At 50.0% G+C, this 22,464-nt stretch overlaps 1 protein-coding gene and 1 long non-coding RNA gene across 8 annotated transcripts in view; one reads left to right on the top strand and one right to left on the bottom strand.

The window, feature by feature from the left end:
• The window catches only part of LOC147020074 (uncharacterized), a 109,621-nt gene that overhangs the window by 51,644 nt on the left and 35,513 nt on the right, over positions 1-22,464 (top strand). The gene's annotated exons all lie outside the window — the stretch shown is intronic.
• The window catches only part of LOC147020076 (meprin A subunit beta-like), a 60,417-nt gene continuing 39,928 nt past the window's right edge, over positions 1,976-22,464 (bottom strand). For 4 of the 6 annotated variants that reach the window (XM_085895070.1, XM_085895071.1, XM_085895073.1 and 1 more), the window contains 2 exons: positions 21,716-21,884; positions 1,976-5,476 (listed from right to left, as the gene is read on the bottom strand). In XM_085895070.1, coding sequence (XP_085751196.1) covers positions 5,365-5,476; positions 21,716-21,884 — 281 coding nt within the window. In that variant the 3' untranslated portion in view covers positions 1,976-5,364. Of the gene's footprint in view, positions 5,477-6,347; positions 6,451-21,715; positions 21,885-22,464 lie in introns of all 6 variants that reach the window. The other 2 variants (XR_015061632.1, XM_085895072.1) reach the window with 2 other exon arrangements.

Here is a 22,464-nt window from a genome sequence, read left to right on the forward strand (position 1 = left end):
CGGTTTACAGACCGGCGACAAGTTAGCAAACAGCAGGGGGGACGTTACCTCTGCGGTGGTCAGAGCATTTAAAATTAGACGAGGTTTGCTTCCTCCAAAGGGTATTTCGACGCTCGTGTGCTGCTTGAGGACATTATGACCCAGAATTACGTCTGCGCATAAATCACGAAGCACCAGTACCCTTACATCCCGATGCGTGTACCCTTTTACGTCCAATTCAACATTGCAGTACCCTCGTACGCGGGACTGTAGTGATGTGGCGGCCATGCATACCGTATTGTTTGTCGGGTGGATCTTCTATTTCCTCCCCTTTACTAGCGAGCTGTTGACGAAACTCTCAGAGCTACCGGTATCAATCAGAGCTTCAGCCATATGCCCGTTAATTCGTACGTTGATGATGGCCTTGGATAGAATCCCTGGTGAGGCTGCAGTTAGTTTCTTTTGTGAGTAGAGAGCCGCAGAAGTGGGTTTATTTCTCCTTAGAGTAGATTTACATACCCTGGCATAATGCCCTTTCTTGTCACAATTCATGCATGTGGCATCTCTGGCGGGGCATTTGTGGCGGGAGTGTCTTTTGTACCCACAAAAGAAGCATTTACCAACCGAAGTAGTTGCTGAGGAGTTTGACGAGGTCTGGGTATCCGATTCCTCGGGTTTTTCTCCATCCTCTGTGTCAGGGGTGCCCTGTGGGGTTCCTTGAGTTTCCACCGTAGCGGCGTTCATTATCAGCATCGGTGTCCCAAATGACTCAGATTGCTGCTGAGCCGTATCCATCGCTCGAGCCTGGTCGACTACCTTTTCAAGAGTGGGTTGCGCTTTCTCCAGTAAGCGTTGCCGTATGTGGGCTAACCTGAGCCCTTGGATGAATGCCTCTCAGGTCGCTTCATCTCGGTGTTCCTCGGCGGTTACGGCCCGGAAGCTGCAGTCTTTTCCCAACTGCCTCAGAGCTTGCAGGAACTGATCGATGGTCTCCCCGGCTGCTTGCTTGCGTGTGTTGAGAAAATGCCGTATGTACACCTCGTTCTTGCGCTTCACGTAGAGCACCCACAGCTCGTTGATCGCTGCATCGTAGGTGTCACACTCCGAGAAGAGCCTGTATACGCTGGGCGAGACATGATTCACAAGGGCGGCCAATTTATCGGCTCCCTCTTCGATGATGGTCAGATAGTGTGAGAAGGAACGGAACCAATGCGACCATTTCATTTCCGAGTCAGTCGCGTTTGGGTCTGCGTCGAACCTCTCTGGTTTGTAGATCTTGTCCATCGTTGGTTGAGAGAGCCGAGAAAACCAAATGGAATAAATTGAAATGAAAGCGAGAGAAGAACCTTCAGAGTGTAGGCTTTATTCCATTTGATTGAAGCCGCTTCTACGGGCACATCAGGAGTACATAAGCAGTAATGTATACATGTGCAACTAATCACCGTAAAATAAATCAGTATAAGCACGGAGTCCGATATACTCTCAATTCTCACCATTCAACGAGCACCAAGTGAACCGCCGCCGTAAATGACAATGCCCCTGGGACAATCCCCCCGACCGCGCGGAATCTTGGCTTTATCTATTCCGTGCTCGAGCCATGCGACATGTGATCACACGTCACGTCCTTCAATTCACCACAGGTGTAGTTCCTTACAAACACTGTATACACACCTTAAATGACGGTAAATAGACACCCGATTTTTGAAGTACTTCCATTTGAAAAATAAAACCTCAATCAAAAATCAGCTCGAGTAAAATTTTCTAAATATCTCGAAGTGTTTAATTCTGAAGTCTCGTTTCTCCAGATTCAAAACTGTAGGACAAGTATTGAAAATAGTGAACGTGCGGTTTTTCGGCCGCTGCATAGCAATGGGTGGTTGATTAGCAACGAAACTCAAACGCGCACATTCCCACCCCATATGGCACCTGTTGGACAAGTTTCATCGAAATCGGTTTGCTGGTCTGTGCTGTGGAGCCTCGCGTTGCAGACACACACACACACACACACACACACACACACACACACACACACACACACACACACACACACACACACACACACACACACACACACACACACACACAGAGAAAACCCGACAATAAAGTATATCGAGCGAATCCAATTATCGTTTGCTGGTTTGTGCTGTGGAGCCTCACGTTGCGCACGCGCACACACACACACACACACACACACACACACACACACACACACACACACACACACACACACACACACACACACACACACACACACACACACACACAGACGGAAAACCTGACAATAAGGGATATCTAGCGAATCCAATAAAGATGTAATTCTGCAACCGGTCCAGACGGCATCAGCCCACGTGTCCTCAAAACCTGCTCTTCTGCTCTTGCTCACCCTCTCTCTGCTCTATTCACCCTCTCATTTGCTCAAGGCCATCTGCCATCTGCTTGGAAATCTGCAAACATCACTGCCCTGCATAAAAAAGGTGCAAAAACAGATCCCTGCAACGACAGACCAATCAGCCTTCTCCCAATCATCAGCAAGGTTATGGAATCCATCATCGCTTCATATATTAAATCCTTCCTCTTCTTCAGTGGCTTGATTTCTGATCATCAATTTCATTTCAGACCAGGTCACACTACCCTGGATATGCTGTTTCTGCTCTCCCAACAATGGATGGAGGTACTCAATGCCAGACATGAAATCAGAGCCGTATCTCTGGACATATCACGTGCTTTTGACACAGTCTGGCACTCTGCCCTACTCACCAAACTCTCTTCCCATGGTATCCAAGGCCATCTCCACTCATGGCTCACAGACTTCCTCTCCTGTCGCAGTCACCGTGTGGCCCTAAACGGAGTTCTTTCATCCCCTCTTCCTGTCCAGGCTGGAGGTCCTCAAGACAGCGTTCTGGGCCCTGTTCTTTTTCTGGTTTTCATCAATGATCTCTCCGACTCTCTAGAAAATCCTCTATATCTCTTTGCTAATGACTCCATCCTCTGCCGTACCATCTGTCATCCCTTAGACCGGCAAGCAGCAGCTTCTTTGCCCACTGCAGATCTGGAGAAAATCACAAACTGGTCCAACACTTGGAACATGTCTTTCAATCCGGACAAATCTCACACTCTCATTATGTCTCTTCAAACCCCCTCCCCCCCAATCCAATTTCTCAACAATCCTCTTGAAGAATTCTTTTCTTTCAAGCTTCTGGGTCTCACTATCTGCCATGACCTTTCCTGGAAAAGCCACATTTCAAACCTCGCCTCCAAAGCCAGTCGCCGACTGGGAATCCTCCATCATGCAAAGTCCTTCCTCGGCCCTCCTGAGCTCCTGAGCACTTACAAAGCTTTTGTCCATAGCCTGATGGAGTACTGCTCTCGCCTCTGGGCTGGTACTCCTTCCTCCCACCTTTCTCGGCTTCACGCTGTAGAAACCAAGGCATTTCGGATCATTGGCATCTCACGCAATGAGGCTGAGTCTTTGGGCCTCTCACTCAATCACCGCAGGTTGGTCGGTGGTCTTTCTGTCTTCTACCATCTCCTCTCCAGCCTTGCCCCCCCTGCTCTCTCTGCGATTTGTCCCCACCACATTTCCACACGGCGCTCAAGGTCCGCCAACAACCCCCTTCTGGTAAAGCTACCAAATCACGAATCACTGCTCACCTTCACTCTTTCATTCCTCTTTTTCCCCACCTTTAGAATAAACTCACTCACTCTATTCTTTCCCAATCTTCCCTCCAGGCCTTCAAAACAGCTGTTCACCACCACCTCTTATCATCCCCCATCCAAATCCTCGATCTTTTCTACCCCTGATAATCCACCCAAGCCCACTTCCTTCAAATTCCCTGCTTTCCTTCCTGAAAGTCCCTGTAATGTCCATCTTCTATTCCCCATGTTCCCCGTCCGATCGCTCTCCCTTCCACAGATCTCCTAATGTCTCTGTTCCCCACTGTTTTGTCCCTCCCACTCCCTCCCCTCTTGTCTCATGCCCCCCTTGATGTGTGTTGTGTGTTCGCTCTCATACGAGCCTCGACAAGGGATGCAAAAAAAAACCACTGTAGAGTAATTTAGTGAGGCCTTATCTGGAATATTGTGTGCAGTTTTGGTCAGCACATCTGAGAAATGACATAGCTGCCACAGAGAGGGTACAGCATCGGGCTACGGGATTGATTCTGGACCTATCTAAACTAAACGATGAGGATCAGCTGAAGGAGACGAGACTTTTGACATTATAAAGGAAGCGATTGTGAGGGATTCTGATCGAGATGTTTTTAAGATAATTTGAAGGGTTATTTTATTTAAGCACAGAAAATAGTTTAGCTGAGTGTACAGTGACAGGACAAAGCCACATTTTAAGAGTAAAGAAGAGGAGCATTAGGATGGGAGTAAGGCAGGGGGTTTTTCATTCAGAAAGTTTCAAATTTATGGAAAAGCCTCCCTGTAGAAGTGACAGCAGAAACAGCAGATAGTTTTAAAATCGAGTTCGATAAGTATCTGGAAGTTGTGTGGATAGGGGTACAAGATATTGGCATGATTGCGCAGGCTTGATTGCCTTAATGGCCCTTCCTGCATTGAAGTTCCCAATAATTTCTTGCATGTTGGAAGAGAAATTGGGAATAAGTTGCTCAGACAATCTCATGCAGAGAAGGTCTCGGGGGGTCGTCGAGGCCGACGTCAACCTTGGCGAAGCTGTATTATCCAGGGAAGTGTTTCAGCCTTTGTTATGAGTTTGTACTTTTATGTTCCTTACTGTTGGTACCTGTACTTTGATTCTATGCAAATCATAAATACTAAAATGATTAGGGATGTACTGAAATGATTGGAGTTGATATTTGGTGGTACTTATTGTTATATAAAAGCCAAGGTTTTGAAACAATTTGTGATACAGGTTTGTCCCTCAGAACCCCATATGCATGGAGATAACAGAATGATAGAAGGATTCTACACAAAAAAATAACTGGTTCTGATGTGGCTGATCCAATGTGCTTTGCTATTTGTGGAACATTTTGACATGGTGCCCCATGGTGAGCCAATCATCCCGAGGATAGCGTGGTGGGCCTTAGAGATGGTTGGTGACAAGGGGTATCACAATTCTATCAGCCAGTAGCAACATCATCTACAATAAAATAAACTCCTGCAACCATTTCATCCCCCTTCCACCATCACTATCATCATCACATGGGGGGGGGGGGGGCGGAGGGTGTGATGACACCCAAACAATGCTGAAGGGAAAAGCAATCAACAAAAATACAATTAATAAACACAGAAAGACCCAAAATGGGGATAGTAATGCACTGGCACAACCCGCAAATGGAGATAACAACCAACGGGAGAATGGAGTATTTTGCTTTTTCTTTGGATGAGTCAACATAAGTTATGTTGGAAGGGCTTGAATTCTTAAATCCAACCAGAGATTAGTGCAATGCTCCAGATGGTTATCCATGCGTACAAGATGGTGTCCTGATGGCGAATGCCGCCATTCCTTACAGTGGTCGAAGACGCGCAGTTGCTGTAAAGGAAGAATATACAAGGGAATTGGTATCACGCCATATCCATATTTTTTTTTTACAGATGTTAAGATTTAACTGGTTTATCATGTGGTCCCAATTATTTTCTCATTCCAAATAACCAGAGTGGACAAAATTATTGAACTCAACATTTTTCACCCTCCTCTTCATAACAACAGCTTGTAACAACAATCACAATTTTTTTTCACAACAATCACAAAGTGTTGAGGCTTGTGGAGTAGCTCGAATGCAGGATGGATCAGCACGTAACAGAAGGAAAACTATAAGAGCACTCGGTAGAGCGTGTACCTCCGCCCTGTCATGCCTCATCCACGAAAGCATATCTGGCCCAATACATTTTTGCAATATCATGCTATCTATCATTTTTGAGCTCTATCTCTCAATGGTGAAGAATCACTTTTTAAAAATATCAGATTCGGATCCAGATCTTCACCAAAACTGAATTATTTCTTAACTGTCACACACCCAACGTGTCCACCAAGTTTCATCCGAATCCGTCTGCAACTTTTTGAGACACCATGCTATATATTCGTTTTGCCCTATCTCTCAATGCTGAAGAATCACTTTAAAAAATATTAGTAGTCAGATCCGGATCCGTGCACAACTTTTTGAGATATCCTGTACAAAGACAAACAAACAAACAGACAGAAAGGGGTGAAAACATCACCTCCTTCACCTTCGGTGGCGGAGGTAATAAAATAAACCAGAGTTCGTAGAATATGATACCTCGTGTAGTGTTCCAGTATATAATACAGTACTTTAATTTTAATAAAATTGTGATTTTAAAGATCTTTTAAAAAAAAATCCAGAAGTTTAGTGCAACTGAAACAGTCTTTCATATATCATCCTTACACACTGTAATAAGATGACGTTGAGTCGCTGTTTCGGAGATGGAGGCTTTATTGATAGATTTCACACGACGTCACACATCTGGGCACTTCACACACGTCGCCATCTTGAAGGGGCAAACAAATTGATCGATAAAACAATATGCTCATCTTTATAGTCTCAGGAGATCGTTAACAATGGTGAATACCATGCATTGTTGATGGCTGTCACAATAGATCTAATTGGGACAATAAATCACACAAGCCGGTAGGTGACATGGGTGGTCGCTTATATAATTGCATACTAGTCATACAGTTTTTGAAGAATCGTGCTGAAAATTTTTGACAAAGAGGTTGATTATAGTGTGCATAAAAGTGCGGAGGACGATTTTTGATTTTCGGAAAAAAATATATAAATATTTTTCAGACTTTTTCCAAAATTTCAAAGTCCATTTGCTAGGCAACGGTGGCGTCCATAGCAACGGTGCTCAAAAGCATACAACTAGATCCTGGTATGAACCTACCAGTCAAGGTCAGGTATGGGAGCATGTGCCAGAACAGCGCGTCGCTGCGTCCACTTTCCGCCGGTATTCCAGGGGCCTCCGTCTGGCCATCCCCCAGGCAGATGCCAGGCCCATCCCCATCTCCTTGAGATGATGGTCAACCTGCTGCAACCATGAGGCACGTGGTCGGCCCACTGGCCTCCTCCACTCATGAGACTCCCTCGCTGAGAGAATCTGGTGAGCAGGATCAGCGTCAGGAAAACGAGCCACATGTCCATACAGCCGCAGCTGACGCTCACGGACTATGCAGGTAACAAATCTCATCCGAGTCTCTCTCAGCAACCGCTCGTTGGACACAAAATCTGACCAGCGATAGCCAAGGATTCTTCGAAGAGACTTGGTACCAAAGGAATTAAGTCTCCGTCTCAGATCCTTGGTCAAAGTCCAAGTCTCGCACCCATAGAGCAAGACTGGAAGTACCAAGGACCTGAAGACTCGGACTTTCGTCCTCCCGCACAGGTACCGGCAGCGCCACACCCCATGATCCAGTGAATCCATGACTCCCCAGGCCCGACCCAGACGTCTATTGACCTCCGGCTCACAACCTGCGGAGACATGAATATCACTGCCAAGGTAAGTGAATCTATCCATGACCTCAACATCCTCACCACAAACAGACACAGACAGGACAGCAGCATCCAAGATGTCACCGAAAGCCTGGATCTTAGTTTTGACCCAAGAAATCCGTAATCCCAACGGCTCCGACTCCTCATTCAGCACCTCGAGGGCCCCCAAGAGGATGTCTAAAGTCTCCGCAAGATGACTGCATCATCTGCAAAATCAAGGTCCGAGATCTTGACATTCCCAAACGATGCACCGCAACTTGATCTCTCCGACATCCTCCCTAAAATCCAGTCCATACAAGTGCTGAAAAGTGTGGGGGCAAGTACACATCCCTGACGAACTCCAGTATCAACTGGAAATAAGTCAGAGATGGTACCACCACACTTCACAGCACTCTCAGTACCAGAGTAGAGTTCAGACATCAGATCGATCAGTTTCGGTGGCACCCCACAAAGACCAAGAATCCTCTAGAGGACATCCCGATTCACTGAATCGAACGCTTTACAGAGATCAACATAGGCTGCAAGCAGCCCCTGCCGAAACTCTTGTCTGCGTTCGGTGAGGACACAAAGTGCAAGGATACGGTCAATCGTTGACCTCTTTGGTGTAAAGCCTGACTGCTCTGGATGCTGGTGCTCAAGCAGATGGTGGCGAACCCTATCAATAATTATCCGAGCAAAGACCTTGCCCGGCACTGAGAGCAGCGTCACCCCTCGGTAGTTGTTGCAGTCTTGGCGATCACCCTTCCCTTTCCAGAGAGGGACAACAAGGCCCCTCTTCCAGTCAGTTGGGATGATGCCTGTGTTCCAGGCAGAGCACAAAACTGCATGCAACGACACGAGTGCAGCATTTCCACCAGCCTTGAGAAGTTCGGCATGGATGCCACAGATCCCTGGAGCTTTGCCCCGTTTCAACTGGTTCACCGCAGCCCGTGTTTCCACAAGCGATGGTGGACCACAGTTGATTCGAGGGTCAGCAACAGGGATTGTAACACCCTTGACGTCCAACTCGACAGTTGGCGGATCAGCCTGGTACAACCGCTCAAAGTAACCGGCCCAGCGGGCCTTCACTTCAGACTCCTCTGTCAAGAGCCTACCACTCTCTGCTCGAACTGCAGTGCTCCGAGGGATGGGTTTGGATGAACGTAATGCGCGAATTCCCCTGTAAGCGGGACGAGAATCACCTGTCCACAGGTGATGCTCTACCCCCTCAGAGATTCCTCGCACATAGGCCTCCTTGTCCACCCTCAGTGCACGTACAGTTTTACGCCTCAGCTCTCTGAACAGCTCAGCTCTGCCATTCAGCCTGGCCCTGCGACTCTGGTCAATGGTATCCAGTGTCCCTTGAGAGACAAAATTCTTCTTTGCCCTGCGGTGAACTCTAAGGCATCCACCGGCAACATCAAGGATGGTGGTCTTGAAGGTGCTCCACAACTCTTCAGGACCCCCCAAAGCACCCAGACCCCCCAAGTGTCCACTCAGCCTGTTCGCAAACTCCTCAGCTACTCTCTCATCCCTGAGCTTGGCAACATCCAGCCTAGGCTGGAATGGTACCATTCTCCAGGATTTAAGGTGCAGCTTTAGAGTTGCTACAACAAGCCTGTGGTCACTATTGAGGAACTGAGCACTCCGGTAGACCCTGCAGTTCTGGATCATCCTCCAACGACCGTCAATGAGGACATGGTCAATCTCCTTTGCCACACCGCCAGCGTTGGAATACCAAGTCCAGCGATGAGCTTGCGGGCGCTGAAACCATGAACCAGCCACCCTCAGTCCATGACTTCTTGCAAAGTCAAGGAACTTAGTGCTATTCTGGTTCATAGTTCCTGACCCATGGGGACCAACACACACCTCATAACCATCCCTATCAGTTCCAGTCGATGCATTGAAATCCCCCAAGACTATAAGTGTATCTCGTCTGGGGCACTGATTAACCACAGACTCGAGTGTGGCGTAGAATGTGTCCTTCACGGTGAGATCACTCGCCTCAGTCGGAGCATAAATAGAGACCAGGGAAATGACACCAGTCAAGTTTCATCAAAATCGGTTGATCCTCTGGCCTCCAGAGCTGTCCGTTACATACATACAGACAGACGGAAAACCTGAGAATAACGGTAGTCGAGCGACCACCCAACTATTCAATTCCTACCGTGATCAGCCATCAAGAAGAAGCGACTGAGAAGCTGTCGGAGAAACAGATTGTTATGGCTGTCTCGATCGATTCAAGCCTAACTTTGTTCCTTCGAAGCAGACACGAATACAGCGGTTTGTCGAGCACTCGCACCATCTTGTAGGAACAAACAGCAATCTTCTGTATCCGTGACATCCATTTTATGGGACAGATTGTGGCATTTTATGGGACAAGGTGGCAGGAATTTGTGATTTGTCCAGGGTGCCGACGATAACTCGCCTCTACTTTGGGAAGGACACCATGGGATCTTCAAATTCCACCAAGGATTGGTGCTGGCAGATGGGTTCTCTGGCTTCGAGTTTCGAACAAAGGTTACACGGCTCAAAGGCGAATGCATTGACCTCAAGGCTTTCTTGAAAGCCCACTTTCAGTTTTTGTTGATTGTTCAGGGTGCCAGAGATAACTCACCAACTTTTCACTTAAGACAACAAGGGAGCTTTAACATCCATCAAGTAATGCTCGCAGACAGGACAGGCAGCTTAATTTCCATTCAATGAATGGTGCAATCACCTCTCGATGAAACACTAATTTGACAGTTTAAATTTGGGTTGGCAATTGAACCTGGATTAGACGGCAAAGGTAAGTTGCACCCTGTCATTTGGCCTCGCCCGAGGTCAACTTCCATATGCTTGGAAATCAGCCAACATCACTGCATTACATTAAAATGGTGCAAACATCGATACCCTTAACTACAGAACTATCGGCTTACTTCCAATCATCAGCAAGGTCATGGAATCCATCATCGCAGTTGATAGGAAATCCTTCCTTTTCTCCAACAACCTCATATAAGATCACCAATTTGGTTTCAGACCAGGTTACTCCACATTGGACATTCTGCTGTTACTCACCAAACAATGGATGGAAGCCCTCAATGTCAGACATAAGATCAGGGCCGTCTCTTTGGACATATCTCGTGTTTTTGATACAGTCTGGCATTCCACCTTATTCTCCAAACTCTCTGCCTATGGCATCCAAGGCCAACTCCACACATGGCTGACTCACTTCCTCTACTCTCGGAGCCAATGTGTGGCTCTCAACGGAATCCTTTCATCTCCTCTTCCTGTTAGGGCTGGAGTGCCCCAAGGCAAGGTTCTGGGCCCAGTCCTATTCCTGATCTTCATCAATGAAATCTCTGACTCTCTGGAAAATCCTCCTTATCTATTTGCTGATGACGCACAATCTGCTGTGACATCCCTCATCCTTCAGAAAGGCAGGCTGCAGCCTCTTCCCTCTCTTCAAACCTTGAAAAAAAAATCACAAGCTGGTCAAACATCTAGAATATGTCTTTAAATCCTGACAAATCTCACAATGACTATCTCTCTCTGAAAGGACCATCTGGAAAACCCCCCCTCCCCTTCCCCCTTCCCCCAATGTACTTTCTCAACAATCCTCTTGAGGAAGTTCAGTCATTCAAACCCCTGCATCTCACCATCAGCCATGGTCCTTCTTGGGGAAACCACATTTCACAGTTGGCCTCCAAAGCTAGCCACCGACTGGGCATCCTCCATTGTGCAAAGGCCTTCCTTGGTACATCTGAACTCTGATCCACTTACAAGGCCTTCATCTGCAGCTTGATCGAGTACCCCACTCCCTTCTGAGTTGGCTCCCCTGCGTCACATATTGCTCAGCTTGATGCCATGGAAACCAAGACCTGAAAGATTATTGGAATCTCCCGTGATTAAGCCGAGTCTATGGATCTATCACTTTACCATTGCAGACAGATCAGTGGTCTCTCTTTTTTATACCACCTCCTTTCTTGCCTTGCACCCTCTGCTCTTTCCATGCTTTATCCCCCCTCCCCCACATCACCCTCCCCCAGGTTTCTGCAGGGCACACATGGTCCTCCATAAACCCCTTCTGGTGAAACGACCTAAATCCAGAATCACTGCTCACCTCCATTCATTCGCTCCTCTTTTTTCCTTGTCTGTGGAACCAACTTCCACATTCTCTTCTATTTCATCCTTGCCTCCAGATCTTCAAGCCGGCTGTTCACCACCATCTCAGGTCATCCCCAATCCAAACCCATGATGTTTTCTATCCTCGTTCCCTCCTCCTTCCAAATTTCCAGTTTTCTCTCCTAAGAGTTTCCTTCTAAGAGACATACTCACCATTAGTAGTTTAAATGAAGGCATATTGTGTATAAATGTGGTTTTTGGAATCACATTTTCTGTTTCGTAAAGATATATTTGCATTGAACACGAAGTTTTAGTTTCCTTCTGCATCAGAGTAGAAAATTTCAAAATGTCTCAGACTTTTGCACAGCAGTGTATTTGCTAATATATCACTTACTAGCTGAAAGATGTCAAGTTTGAATGCGCAGGACAACCACCCGTCTTGTCATCCTGTTTCTGTACACCTACATGTTGTTGTTTGGGTCAATACTTTCCTGTCTCTACTTCTTACAAAGGAGGTTTGTGTGATGCGTATCCTGTGACTTCACATATAAGTTGAACATAATAATGATTTGAATGGTTAACTTTGACAATCCACGAACCATTACCGATATATATATATATATATATATATATATATATATATATATATATATATATATATATATATATATATATTGTTGCGGATTCGCGCCCGCCGGCGTGCTGACGGCCACGTAACTCGAATCGTGGCACGTCGCCCACCGGACGGACAATCCAGTCGTGACCCTCTCGGACTAACGCCGGGAACCAGTCACGGGTGGACCTTTCGGTCTCACTGAGATCGAGCCAATCAGCCCCCGCGTGGGATAGGGTTGCTCGCCAAATTCGACCTACCTAAGTACCCACACGGAGGGTAGACCGGGCGATCGCACCTCGCCGCAGGTCGACTTCGGACACGGGCCACTTAAGCGACCCGTTCCGTACTATCGGGATAACCGAGCGGTGTTATCGTCGGCCTCGACGGTTCGATTAATTATCGGGCGTATTCAGCCCACCACCAACCCTTTACGTGAAGCAAGATGAGGATTCAATGAAAGAAATGACGAAGCGAAGCGGGAAACAGTTCAACACAAAGCACATTTATTCGCGATGAACGGAAAGCGCACATATACAATTCCACCATAAGCACACAGAAAAGAAAAACACAATGCAATTTACACAAAAAGCAAATGCGACAATGCAGATCTAATACCGATTACACGAGCACACGGCAACACTTATACAATTTTACTTCACAGACGGCGCCGACAACACATACCCAAAACCAAGGAAAAGAATAGAGAACCCTCAAGGATGAGGCGGGCCTGAGGCCGAGACCGGGTCGGGCCTACCCGTCTGGTGATGAGACGCGGAGCGGCGATGGTGCCTCAACTCCGCGGGCCTCGCGGGCAGTGTCTGGTAGGGGGTGGGAAAGGGGCCCCCTTGGTCGCACTATCTCAGCGCGGGGGGAAACAGGAGGGGGTTGCTGATGCTCGGGGTAGAGAGGATTCCTACTCTGCCTCGAGTCCCGCGACGAGCATCTCCACCTCGGCCAGGTCGCGCTGTCGGCCTCCCTGGGGTGCAGCTCCCTGCACGACGCGAGCACCCCCTCGTCTGCCCTCGCCGCCTCTCCACAGCTCCGTCCCCTCCGCTCCGACTCCAACGCACACGACGACGACCAGCTCCTTCTTGCCAACTCCACCGCCCGCGAAGTCTTAACTCTCTGTTCCTTGACTGACGAACGCGGTCGCTTTTATAAGCCCCGTGGCTTCGCCTTCTCATCTTTGACCCTCTGCCTTCGACCTTTCACCTCGCTCCCCTTTGGCCCGAGAAAAAGTGGGCGTGAATGCTTTTTGATCCATAAATTTGCATATATCGATCGCCCTCCAACGCCCTGGAGGCGGGGCCAAATTGCCCCTCGCTCACCGATTGGACGGCACAAAAGTGGGCGTGTGTCGTTTTTGATCCGTTTTTGAAGCAGAAAATCCGTGGTTTTGTACACGCTGTTCGGCGCGCGCCCTGCACGAGTCCAACACCGGTACCCACAAGCGGCGCAAGAACGGTGGCGATGCGACGGTTGCGAGGTGTGACGTGAAGGTCGTGGCGGTTGTGGTGAAGCGGCGTTGTGGTTGGTGGTTGATGTTGTGACTGGTGGTGGTAACAATGGCGGTTGGTCCAAATTAAAGATAGTAAAAGAAAAACGGCTATCCTGAAGAGTCGCAGCACGCATAAATGACATGTATTCCCACTAGACAACGGGTTTGGGCCTAACTACACATGTACTTACCGAGATACCTCACCTAAGGGACCTGAATGGTGGTTTGCGAATTTGGTAACCACAACACTACCCCCTCCCCTTTTTACAGACTCGTCCCGAGTCGTCAAATTTTCGTGTGCCATCATGTGTAGTTTTCCCCTAGTACATTTTACCTACGGATCCCTGAGTGCGACATTCATGGTATTCGTGTCCCCAAAATAAATAACCTAAGGGCTGCGTAACTAGCTAAACAAACTCACTCACACGGACGACTTAAATAAAATTGCCGGCGCTAGACAGACATGCCGGGGGCGCACTCATATTTACAGTACATCTTACCTTAACTTACAAATTTTACACTAAACCATGGCCCAGGATCACTGAACTCTGCAAAAAGAAAGCAGTTAGCAGGGAGCCAGGCTGCCCGCATGCAGTCTCTGGCTCAAACAATGCAGGTGACAGGGAACGTGGCTGGCTGCTCACACGCAGTCCAAGGCCTTCCCTTTTGAACTGAACGCAGTGAACCACAACGGTGCATGGGCCGCACAAACGTAGTCTCCGTGCCAGCTCAAGTGGCACACTTAATGAGCACAACGAATGGATGGATGGATGGTTTGAATCGAACTCAGTGAACCACAACGGTGCATGGGCTGCACAAACGCAGTCTCCGTGCCAGCTCAAGTGGCACACGCAATGAGCACAACGAATGGATGGATGGATGGTTTGAATCGAACTCAGTGAACCACAACGGTGCATGGGCTGCACAAACGCAGTCTCCGTGCCAGCTCAAGTGGCACACGCAATGAGCACAACGGATGGATGGATGAATGGATGGACGCAAACACGGTGCACGGGCCGCCACTGCAGGCCCGTGTTGTAGCTGCCAACAGGGCAGTTCTCGCAGCTTGCAAACTGTTGCCTTGCGGATCCTGGCGCACATGGAAATGAACAGGGGGGGGCAAAGCAAAATTGAACGGGGCTGGTGAACGTGGGCAGTGGGCATGGCATGGCAAAGGCAGCAGGCAAACACAGCCCGCAGAAGAAGGCCGCTGCAGGCAAACACAGCCGGCAGACGAACTGGCCGGCACAGGCCTCGAAGAAAAACAGCCAGCAGATGAACTGGCCGGCACAGGCCTTGCAGCACACAGCTGCCGATGAAGTTGGCCGGCCTCCGCCTTGAAGCAAAACACGGCCAGCCGATGGCACAGGCCTTGCAGCACAGCAGCTGCAGACGATCCAGCCGGCACAGACCTTGCAGCAACACAATAGCTGCCGATGAAGTGGGCCGGCACAGGCCTTGAAGAAAAACAGCCAGCCGGCAGATGAAGTGGGCCGGCACAGGCCTTGCAGTAACACAGCCAGCAGATGAAGCTGGCCAGCCTTTGCCGTTCAGTGGAGGTTGGTGGAGGGAGTGCGGTGGTGCTGGCCACTTGGAAGGCGGGCTCGGACCTACCTACCTGTCTCCCTCCCAACCTATCGCCTTTGCCTGTCACTGTACATACCCACTCCCTTAATTTGTCAAACCCCAATTTAGCCCCAACTTATTTTTTTTGTTGTTTTTATTTTTACTTCCCCACTATAAATCGTCCCCTAACCCCCTTTATCGTCCTTGTTCGGCTACCCTATCCTGTCACCTAGCCTACTCCCAACCCCTACGTTCCCTTCCCGGAGGGGAATAAGGGAGAGCTAACGTCCTGTGTCGAGGCCCAACGAAGCCTCAGGATGGCCTCCCCAGAGTTCGGCGATCTATAACCAAAGTGGGTCCAGCGGCCCACAACGACAGCGAGGGGATGGATGGTGCGGAGGGGTACACTTCCTAATCTACCCTATCCATTTAACTGTTAAACTACCTCGGGGCTTTCAACAAGCGCCTCTCGCTTAAACTATTGGTTCTAACAACCCAGATTCCCGTCGCCTGTGTTGGTGTCCTCACAATTTCAGGCCTCGCCCCCCAATTTTCTCTCCGTGCCCTCACACGGTCTCCTGGCTGGGACACGTGGCTCCCTTTGGCAGGCACGACCCTCTGCCGATTCTCCCGCTATGGCACCCCCGGGCACTACACTGCCTCCGAGCCTACCAGCTCCCTAACACCGGGGAGTGCCCCCATGGCACCTCCCCTGAAGCGCACACGTGGCAGGCTGGCTTCCCAGGCCCCTTTCCGAGGGTCACCCTTGCCCACAACACTGCCCACGCGGCTAATGGCGCCCGGGCCTCCGCACCAAGCAGACGCACCCGTGCCCACTACGCTATCCCGGCCCCCCATGGCCCTTGGCCTACCGCGTCGACTAGCCTGGTGCCCGGGGTACCCACTCAGCGATACTCACCTTTCGCAGCCACGCTCCCAAGCCCGTCAACAGGGCTCCTGCACCCCTCCAAATGGGTTTCGAGCCTACATTCCCACCAACAGCAAAACGACCTCCATTTTTCAATTTGACTAACCCAGCTAACTCACTTTACTCTGACCCCGGGGTCCCTTGGGCGGGAGTCACTCCTCCCCCCAATCACTCATCGCACCATGCATTCCCCATTCACTCCACACACACAGACCCGCTGGCCTCACTCACTCACCAAGAACATGCTTCCAATTCACTCACCAACAACTCTTCAACACACACCACTGAACTCTGCCATCCTCCTAACTACATCCCCTAACTAACTCGTGCTCCCACGTCGTCCCTTATACTATAGCACGTTCCTTTTAACACTACGTAGCTAAACTACGTCCCCTCTACACATCCATAAGTCTGTCCTGTCCTCAAATGTCCCAAAAATTATTTACCCAACCTAAATCTCGCTACAATCCCTCTAACTAATCCATTCCACGGACTCCATGAGGACTTACCCCTGCCCCATGAAGTCGGTCTAACTAAGCTAACCCTTCCCCCTAACTAGTTTCCATCCTGTGCCCAGGTAAGGGGGTCTTCCACCCCTTGCCCAGGAATCCTTTGCACCCGAAAGTGAGGCTTACTGTTTTTTTTTTTTTCATGCGCAGCACCTGCGCGGCAACTCAGAGCTCGCGCACTTTGCACCTGCCCGTGACGTCATGCAGCTGCACGTGTTCCTCGTCCCTCCTTGGACGGCACCATCCGGCAGAGATACCCCTCCTGCCGGATTCCAACCACACGTGCAGCCATGACGTCACCGTGCGCATAAAAAAAACACAAGCCCCACGTCTCGAGGGGTTCCCCATGCGAACACATGTGCTTTGCCCGTTGGAGCTTAACACACACGATCGCGTGGAGAACCCGTCCGGTCCAAATCCGTTTACCTGCCTAAACTTTGTCCGTCCGCGGGATCGGCAAATCCACCGCGTGCGTTTCCGGACCGGGACTTCACTCTCGCAAGCGAGCACGTGGTGGTCTCGTGCGTTGCACAGCACGGACCGCGTGCTCACTGCTGGGCGAACCCGGCACGGTCCCCGAAACAACTACAGCCGCTACTCGGCTTTCTTGACTCGCATGTCGCCGTCGTCGTCTCCATTCCACACACGCACTCCCGCGTGTCACGACGCACACAGTCCACTCCATCACATTCACACCGGGAGACGCGGCTGCGTGCTCCCGCATGCCAACCGACATCTCCCTTACATACCGCTCTCTCACACACACGGTCTCCCTTGCATACGGCCGTTCACTCACGCGTGCCTCACTACTCACACAAACCATACTACTCACACGTGGTGCTCCATTCGCTCGCGCGGGGGCACTCACCCGCGGTGCCTCACTCACACACGCGGGGGAACTCACCCGCGGTGCTTCACTCACACTGGCCGTTCCATCCACACACACGGCCTCACTCACACACGGTTCCTCACCCACACACGCGGGGGCACTAACCCGCGGTTCCTCACTCATACACCGTGCCTCACTCACACACGCGGGGGCACTCATCCGCGGTGCCTCACTCATACTGGCCGTTTCATCCACACACACGGCCTCACTCACACACGGTGCCTCACTCACACACGCGGGGGCACTCATCCGCGGTGCCTCACTCATACTGGCCGTTTCATCCACACACACGGCCTCACTCACACACGGTGCCTCACCCACACACCGTGCCTCACTCACACACGCGGGGGCACTCACCCGCAGTGCCTCACTCACTTGCGGTGCCCCTTTTACACACGGCGTGCTGGGAAGCACACACTCCGGCACACTCGCCACCACACCACTCACACACGGGGTCGCTTCCACACACGGGGACGCACTCACACCTTGCACCACACACACAGGGACAACCACACTGGGGATTTGTGTCCCCACAAGGGTCTCCGGGGCCTCTATACCCCCCAAGCTCTCCGTGCACTCGTTCACAGTACCCGTCCCCTCAACCTCGCAAAGCACGACCGAACTCACCTGGTCGTGACTCGCCTCAAGGGGGCATACTCCCTCCCCTCGTTCCTGGAGGAGGCCATCCAGGTGCTCGCACTGGGTCTCTACACGCTCCGCGAGCTCAACCCCATTGTCCTCCACTACCTGTGTGTGTGCGTCACTTACCCCGTCTTCATCGTGTTGTCTCTCCTCTATTTTTCTGTCTCCCGTGTCTCTATACATTTATAAGTTTCTGTTGTCGTCACCTCGTGTCTCGTCTCACACGTTTTGGTCTCCCCATTTAATTTTTCCCTCTTGGTCACCGTCGATTCCTCTGTCACGACCCTCGCCCAACACGCCCCCCGAATTATTTTTTTACCCGCCTCCACCGCGGGCCTGTCAGCCGTTGCACCCCCTTCCAGCTCGTTTGCTCCCACACGTGGAGTCGCCATTCCTATCTCCCTGGTCACGGCCTTCATGCCCGCCTGCAGGCATCGGCCCATGTTCTGCGTCTCACCCCGCAGCTTTTTCGTTTCTTCCTTCATTTGCTGTGTACTCGCATCGATCTTTTCGTTCATGCTTTTCATTTCGTTTATAATTTCATTTGCGTTTGCATCCATCTTTTCGTTCATTTGTTGTGTATTCGCATCCATCTTTTGTGTATTCGCATCCATCTTTTCGTTCATGCCTTTCATTTCGTTTTTCATTTCATTTGTATTTGCATCCATCCTTGCTGTCATTGCCGCCAGCATGGCGCATAGCTGGGCCATGTCGGATGCACTCAGCTGAGCCGTTTCGGCAAGGGTTGGGGAAGGGTCTTGGTGGAGAGGGGGGGGGAGGTGTCATACACCGCGGCCGCTGCCGCACCTATTTCGGGCTCTGGGTTCAGTTGGGCGAGTCCGTGTTCCTGCACAATCAACATTTCCTGCTCGGGGATTCCATCCTGGACCATGGACTCTACATTACTACACATATACATTTCTAATACCCCCGGCTCCCGCTCGCCTTGAGACGCCATCTTGCTTCTCTTAAAGGGTTAATTTCGCTCGCTCGTAATTTGGAGGGAATCGGGGGTCGCTTCTCTCACCCCTGGACCGATTCCCGTGAATTTAATTGGAGACAGGAGAGCCCGTTTTCCTGTTCTCCGTGAAATGAGAGCGAGAGATGAACCTTCAGAGTTTAGGCTTTATTCCATTTGATTGGAGCCGCTTCTGTGGGCACACCGGGGAATACAGGTTCAGCTAGGAGTACATAAGCAGTAACGTATACATGTGCAATTAATCACCGCAGAATAAATCCGCGTAAGCACGGAGTTCGATATAATCTCCATTCTCACCAGTCAATGAGCACCTTCAGTTAACGAGCATCAAGTGAACAGCCGATGTAAATGGCAATGCCCCGGGGACAACCACTCGTGCCGCAGAGACCTCCCCTTATACGCGAGACGCACAACATGTGATCCCGCGTCATGTCCCTCAATTCACCTCAATTCACCACACTCCGATACCAGTGCCGCGAGGAGGGCGATGGATTTGTATCGCACGACCTGACACCAGTGTTGCGGATTCGCGCCCGCCGGCGTGCTGACGGCCACGTAACTCGAATCGCGGCACGTCGCCCACCGGACGGACAATCCAGTCGTGACCCTCTCGGACTAACGCCGGGAACCAGTCACGGGTGGACCTTTCGGTCTCACCGCGATCGAGCCAATCAGCCCCCGCGTGGGATAGGGTTGCTCGCCAAATTCGACCTACCTAAGTACCCACACGGAGGGTAGACCGGGCGATCGCACCTCGCCGCAGGTCGACTTCGGACACGGGCCACTTAAGCGACCCGTTCCGTACTATCGGGATAACCGAGCGGTGTTATCGTCGGCCTCGACGGTTCGATTAATTATCGGGCGTATTCAGCCCACCACCAACCCTTTACGTGAAGCAAGATGAGGATTCAATGAAAGAAATGACGAAGCGAAGCGGGAAACAGTTCAACACAAAGCACATTTATTCGCGATGAACGGAAAGCGCACATATACAATTCCACCATAAGCACACAGAAAAGAAAAACACAATGCAATTTACACAAAAAGCAAATGCGACAATGCAGATCTAATACCGATTACACGAGCACACGGCAACACATACAATTTTACTTCACAGACGGCGCCGACAACACATACCCAAAACCAAGGAAAAGAATAGAGAACCCTCAAGGATGAGGCGGGCCTGAGGCCGAGACCGGGTCGGGCCTACCCGTCTGGTGATGAGATGCGGAGCGGCGATGGTGCCTCAACTCCGCGGGCCTCGCGGGCAGTGTCTGGTAGGGGGTGGGAAAGGGGCCCCCTTGGTCGCACTATCTCAGCGCGGGGGGGAAACAGGAGGGGGTTGCTGATGCTCGGGGTACAGAGGATTCCTACTCTGCCTCGAGTCCCGCGACGAGCGTCTCCACCTCGGCCAGGTCGCGCTTTCGGCCTCCCTGGGGTGCAGCTCCCTGCACGACGCGAGCACCCCCTCGTCTGCCCTCGCCGCCTCTCCACAGCTCCGTCCCCTCCGCTCCGACTCCAACGCACACGACGACGACCAGCTCCTTCTTGCCAACTCCACCGCCCGCGAAGTCTTAACTCTCTGTTCCTTGACTGACGAACGCGGTCGCTTTTATAAGCCCCGTGGCTTCGCCTTCTCATCTTTGACCCTCTGCCTTCGACCTTTCACCTCGCTCCCCATTGGCCCGAGAAAAAGTGGGCGTGAATGCTTTTTGATCCATAAATTTGCATATATCGATCGCCCTCCAACGCCCTGGAGGCGGGGCCAAATTGCCCCTCGCTCACCGATTGGACGGCACAAAAGTGGGCGTGTGTCGTTTTTGATCCGTTTTTGAAGCAGAAAATCCGTGGTTTTGTACACGCTGTTCGGCGCGCGCCCTGCACGAGTCCAACACCGGTACCCACAAGCGGCGCAAGAACGGTGGCGATGCGACGGTTGCGTGGTGTGACGTGAAGGTCGTGGCGGTTGTGGTGAAGCGGCGTTGTGGTTGGTGGTTGATGTTGTGACTGGTGGTGGTAACAATGGCGGTTGGTCCAAATTAAAGATAGTAAAAGAAAAACGGCTATCCTGAAGAGTCGCAGCACGCATAAATGACATGTATTCCCACTAGACAACGGGTTTGGGCCTAACTACACATGTACTTACCGAGATACCTCACCTAAGGGACCTGAATGGTGGTTTGCGAATTTGGTAACCACAACAATATATATATATATATATATACTTATTGGGTGCCTTATGAACTTTGCCCATTCTTATATCCTTATACTTATTATATACAAGTATACAATGAAAGATATAATTTTAAAAACCTTGATATGCAGTATCTTGGACAATTATATCTCATTTGTAAGATCTTTTGAATGCCGCCATTCATTGATTTTGTCCAATAAGCTTTCGTTAACATCTCATTAATGTTCTTTAGCAACTCAACAAAGCTGGAGAATCAGTCTTCCCACCATAGAGTCAGTGTGTGACATTCTGAATGCCACTAGTCTTCCTCAAGTTTTTTTTTTTTTTTAAACTGCCAAGTGAAAGAAAATAACTGCATACCTACATACAGATGTCTCATAAGTCGTACACAGAGCTCCGTACTCGCAGTCCACCTGAGTGTTTGCTTTCTTGCTGGTCAGTGATGTCTTTGCACCAGAGTCTCCTGTGGTTGGTGAGTTAGTGGTTTTTGACTTGTACACTTGTTGAGGTTTCTGCAGGTGGGAGATATCTGTGTTTGTTGGATAAACAGTGTTGACAAGTTAACAGGGTTTGAACACTGAGTTGGCAATTACTCAATTTTCAGCCATTGTATGAGGTTTTCATTTGTTGTTCTCTGTTAAGACAATATAGTAATATTTTGTTATTAGTGCTGATTTTAACCCTTCACCAAAGGGTTTACATATTTTTAACATCATGTTATGGTTAGAGGTTTAAATATTGAATTAATATACCCCAATACAACACACCATTCAACCTCAATGCCGAAAAAATGCACCTAGGCCATCCGGCAGCTACTGAAATATTCCTGCTCACAAAAGCATTTATGCTGCCATCTCCATAGCATCTGATAATGATTTCACAAAAGCCTACTTTCTCTCAAGCACAGGTTTATCCCAACCCACCTGAAGCTGCCTATCCATACTCTTGGCTTGACACACTGAATACTGTGGGAAGGCTGCTGTGGTCAAACTATTAACCCTCACACTAACCCATTTCCTCTAACTCATTTCACACTAACCCATAACTAATGAAATGAGTACCTATGTTCTCAAATCCTGCTCGGCCACTGTTGCTTCCGTTCTACCTGC

The sequence above is a fragment of the Eptatretus burgeri genome, chromosome 9 (assembly GCF_056783735.1).
Source record: "Eptatretus burgeri isolate ZD-2024b chromosome 9, Ebu_testis_v1, whole genome shotgun sequence".
NCBI lineage: Eukaryota > Metazoa > Chordata > Myxini > Myxiniformes > Myxinidae > Eptatretus > Eptatretus burgeri.